The sequence below is a fragment of the Polypterus senegalus genome, chromosome 4 (genome assembly GCF_016835505.1).
Source record: "Polypterus senegalus isolate Bchr_013 chromosome 4, ASM1683550v1, whole genome shotgun sequence".
NCBI lineage: Eukaryota > Metazoa > Chordata > Cladistia > Polypteriformes > Polypteridae > Polypterus > Polypterus senegalus.
The window spans coordinates 238039964-238044182 of NC_053157.1; the positions used below are offsets into that span (position 1 = coordinate 238039964).

The following is a 4219-nucleotide window of genomic DNA, read 5'->3' on the forward strand; positions in this document are numbered from 1 at the left end:
GCGGTAGCGCTGCGTCCCGCCGAGAGTCCCGTCACTGCCGTTTGTGCTGGTTTGTTTCCACACTGCGTTCCAGTTTCCTTCCTAAGACATGAACGTTTGGCTAAACTAAAATGATGCATAATCCCGATCGTAATGATACGATACATTTTAAAATGTCTCATACCGTGTTTTTTTTTACCCTTAACCGTGTCAGGAAGTACGGCAGCCGATTTGAGACACGGGGTTGTGGTTGGTGTGTGAAAAAACCACCCCCAAGACGAAAGAAAACCAACTCGCATGAAGCCACATGAAGATCCGAGATAGAATGTAGGACCCACCACAAATGTCTCTCGTACAAAAGCTTACAGCATCTAAAAAGGGAGCTGGAACCATTAGTTGTGCGAGCCAAGGTGCCACCCCAGAGAATACCAAGGTCATACCAGCCACTACTAACAGGATTTAATAAGTTAAATGGCTGAAGTAGTGGAGGGGGCAACTCCCTCCTAAAAACACCCATACCTGCCATCTGTTGGGTGCTGCTGTAGTTGGTCCAAAAACCAGACAAAAAGCACAAGTCAAGCAGCAATTTTATTAATACTTCAGATTTACTTTTTGAACATTGAACCTCCTCACAGCAACTACAGCTAAGACCAGGACCACCATCAACATGGCAGCTGCAGCTCCCAGCACCAGGTATCCAGTGGGAAAGACAGCTGTGGGAAGAAACATTTACTCTCTAGTCAAAATTAAACAAAAAACCATATCCTGGCCTACTGTAATTCAAAATGATTACCTTCATCCTGCAGCTTAGATGTTTGCACCTGCTCAGCCTCAAAGACCACTGGACCACTGTGAAGGAGCACATTCTTCCTGGAGAAAGCAATTTGTGCCAACTTGTCTGCAGCTCTGCCAGATCCTGAAAGCAGGGGCAATCAGAAAATAAGGTTTAGTCTCACAAAACACACTAATCCCCCTTAAAGTACCCAGACAGATTTCACACGGAGTCTAGCGGTCAATACACCACTCAGGTTTGTATTGAGTGACTGACAGGATGCCACATTTGAAAGCGTAAGGCCACATTCTACTTGGAGATCTACAACCAAAACCAGGACAAGCTACTCACTTCTTACAGGGCAGCTCTGAGTACAGGGGTCTGTGGCAGATGGATAGCAGGCAGCAGCCACACAGTAGATGAAGATCTACAGAGAAAGATCAAGGACAGTCATGGACCAACATTTCTAGTAGCCAGATATATTCGGCATTCCTTGGGATGGAGCATCTCAGAAGCCAGTTGAGAATTTCAGGCAAAACCATATTGAGCACAAAACAAAAATCAGCAAGGAAACCCACCTTCTCTGCCAAAGCTTGCCGAACTACAGGATCCACAAAAGCAAACATCTCAAAAACAAATCTCTTGTAATGACTTGGGTAGGCCACTCCAGATGTGCTGTCCACAGTCACCAAGCTGGTCAAATAGTTGTCCCCTGTGTTTGGGCACCTGACCAAGCACACCCTCCAGTTAGCACAGAACAGCCATCCTCACCTTCCCCACCCTCCCACAGGGGGCACCTACCCATTTACTAGAAGGCTCCACTGGGGCTGGCTGGAAGCAGAAGGTCCTGGGGTGACCCAGCAGTCCCCAAGAGTCAGAACAAGGTTAGGGTCAGTCCTGTTCACGATGTGCACTTCCACAGCCACAGGATCCCTCAGAGTTTTGGTCACTGGGTAGTCAGCATCCACATAGTAGGAGCCATAGGAGGAATCTGGCCATGGAAAGGAGACAAACTTTCACACCCTAACCACATGATCCTCAGAGCTCCAAATCCACCAAGCTTTTAACCTTCAAGCCTTTCTGAGAAAGATTAGCATGTCAAACCATCTGGGACCCTAAAGTACCTGTTGCAATGACCAATTCCAGGTCAAATGGCCCTTGCTCTACTACTGGAAGAGGTGGCGCCACAGTATACACCTCAGCCTCCACTTGCACATCCTGGCTTCCCGAGTAGGTGCACTGGAAGAATAACCTGAGGAGAGAAACACCACATCATAGCAGGGAGATCACATTTAGGGTTAGAGGAAGCAGGTTCAGAAGTCTTACTTGTAGACACTGTCCCTGGTGATGGAGCCCTCAGGACCAGTCCTCACAGTGATGGCAGCAGACATGGTGTTCTGGTAGGTCACATTACCACCAGCCAGCTGAAACAGGGACATTTCAAGTATTGACCCACAGAGACCAGAAAGGTGATCTAGTAGGAGGTGGTAGCATTGCCTTTCTAATCTTGGTTGCAAGGATTCCAAAGGGGGTATAGATCATTCAAGTGTAGAGCAGCCCTTACTTGCAGTAGTTTTAGATTACACAATACAAATTTTAGCCTAAAATCTTATGGAACAAAATTGGCAGCAGTGGGCTCTCTGGCCAGTGCTGGTTGACATCCCCAAGACTCACCTGAACTGTGCTGCCACAGGCACTGACTGGAAACTGGTACATGACAAAGCTGGACAGGCTAGTCACAGGGCTGCAGCTGGGGGAACTGCTGTCCACCAACTTGATGGACCCAAGATCCAGGGGAGGAAGGGTCACCTTCTCAGACACCACCACCACAAACTGGCCATCCAGGGTGCACTGCACAGTCACTGGCCAAAGCAAACACAGATATGAATATCCAGCAGCAGCCATCTTTGCTCACTCACACCCAACCTCTCACCATCATTGGCAAAGTAGCATGGACTTGTGCTGCTGCTTGAATCGTAGCAACAGTTGTTGGCTTCACAGTCTGCTTGAGTGATGGATGAAGACTCTCCACAAGGGAACTTCTCGGTGGCTGCAACTGCACATCTCTCAGCAACACTCACAGATCGGCGAGCTGCGTTGGTCAAAAAGCCCAATTAAAAGACGGGAGAGACACTCACTGTGCCAGCCCAGAAGAGAAACATACCTGGTTTAAGGCACGTGAAGGTTTTCAGATTTGATCGAGATCCGACAGCAATGGTCACAACGTACTGAGAGCCCTAAAGTGAACAGGAGGGGCTCAAAACTACAAAACTTAATTAAAAAAGGCAACCAACGGCTGAAGCGTTAGCGCTACTCACCTTGTCGGACGCATAACCGTACGGGGAATTAAAGGGCACCGTTAATGTGGTGCGACCAGCTATTACACGGAGGACAATTCCTGGGAGATTGTTGATCACATTTACGACTCCACCACTCGTCTCTGAAAAGACAGAAGTTGAGGAGATTTACTGGAATACGCGGCGCTGACAAGTCCCAATGCTCGAGTACACGCAGCACTTACTCTGGAGAAAAAGGGTCGGAGATCCTGCAAATGACAATGTCATCGCCTTGTCACCGTCGCATTTCTTAGTCACGTCTCCGGACGCTGCAAAAACAAACTGCACACACGTCCAACAAACGGCCATCCAGAAAAGACACCAACAATCCAAACGCGCCATGCTGTTAAGACGCCAAACAGGAACACGACATAAAAGAAAGCGCGCGAGCGCAGGTTTAAATCCTCATCGGCGGCGCGCAGGTGACTCGTTAGTGAGCAGGCGCGAGAATGGAGCGCGGGGAATCGGGGCACTCACTATGCTCGTGCGGCTTTATTAAGCAATCAGCACGTCACGGCATCGGACTGAGATGTCCAAACGAAGATCGTGTAGAAGTGAACGCTCTGCGGGGCGATGTGTCTGTTAATTTAGTGAGGGAAATCGGTAAACATCAAGGAAGAGGAGAAACGTGACGAATGTGAAAGGAGGGGCTTTATAAAGAAGACGGTTTGGGAAAGACCTGTTTAATCAAGAAAAGGGGGCTCTGAGTACGAGTCTTTATACAAAAATCCAAAAGATGGTAATAATAATTATGACTATTTAAAAATACTGTAAATAATACAAATTATATATTCTTATGAGACATTCACTGAAAAAATTATGAAGACAAAATTAACTTATAATAGACCTTTCAAGATTTATTTTTAAATAACAATTCTCTCTCTTTATCATCAGTTTTAAGTACTTCCTTTATCCGCTTTTTTTCATTTGTTTAGCCGTAAAATTATAGTATTAGAGTACGTTTCCCACAAAGGAGAAATCTTAACGCTGCATCTACGTGAGGAATACGTCAGCGCACCAATGCGTCACCGTGCAGCGCAGGAATTGATTTTTCCCCAAAGCTAATGGAAATATATTAAAGGGGGCAAAATATCCTTTGCGACTTATTTTAATTTCCCATTTTATTTTTGAA

At 46.6% G+C, this 4219-nt stretch overlaps 1 protein-coding gene across 2 annotated transcripts; it reads right to left on the minus strand.

Annotated features, from left to right (window-relative positions):
* Positions 1–548: 548 nt before the first annotated feature.
* LOC120528256 (zona pellucida sperm-binding protein 4-like) lies at positions 549–3465 on the minus strand. Of its 2 annotated transcripts, none has more exons than XM_039752381.1 (12): positions 3273–3465; positions 3070–3191; positions 2916–2979; positions 2685–2843; positions 2426–2613; positions 2078–2175; positions 1876–2003; positions 1553–1742; positions 1330–1477; positions 1103–1178; positions 773–895; positions 549–692 (listed from the first exon to the last, which is right to left on the minus strand). In XM_039752381.1, exons 1-12 carry the CDS (start codon positions 3427–3429, stop codon positions 571–573), a joined length of 1575 nt encoding a protein of 524 aa, XP_039608315.1. In that variant the 5' UTR covers positions 3430–3465; the 3' UTR covers positions 549–570. The 2 variants fall into 2 exon arrangements, with proteins under 2 accessions (XP_039608315.1, XP_039608314.1); XM_039752380.1 differs by having other exon boundaries at positions 2916–2988; positions 3273–3464.
* Between the last annotated feature and the right edge of the window lie 754 nt (positions 3466–4219).

Bases quoted from the DNA above. Each gene is read 5' to 3' on its own strand.
- LOC120528256 (XM_039752380.1), bottom strand. From the start codon at position 3,429: ATGGCGCGTTTGGATTGTTGGTGTCTTTTCTGGATGGCCGTTTGTTGG. The intron at 2,176-2,425 runs GTGAGTCTTGGG...TCCCTGTTTCAG, and splicing joins CCTGTGGCAGCACAGTTCAG to CTGGCTGGTGGTAATGTGAC. The intron at 1,179-1,329 runs GTGGGTTTCCTT...CTTTCTCTGTAG, and splicing joins GGCAAGCTTTGGCAGAGAAG to ATCTTCATCTACTGTGTGGC.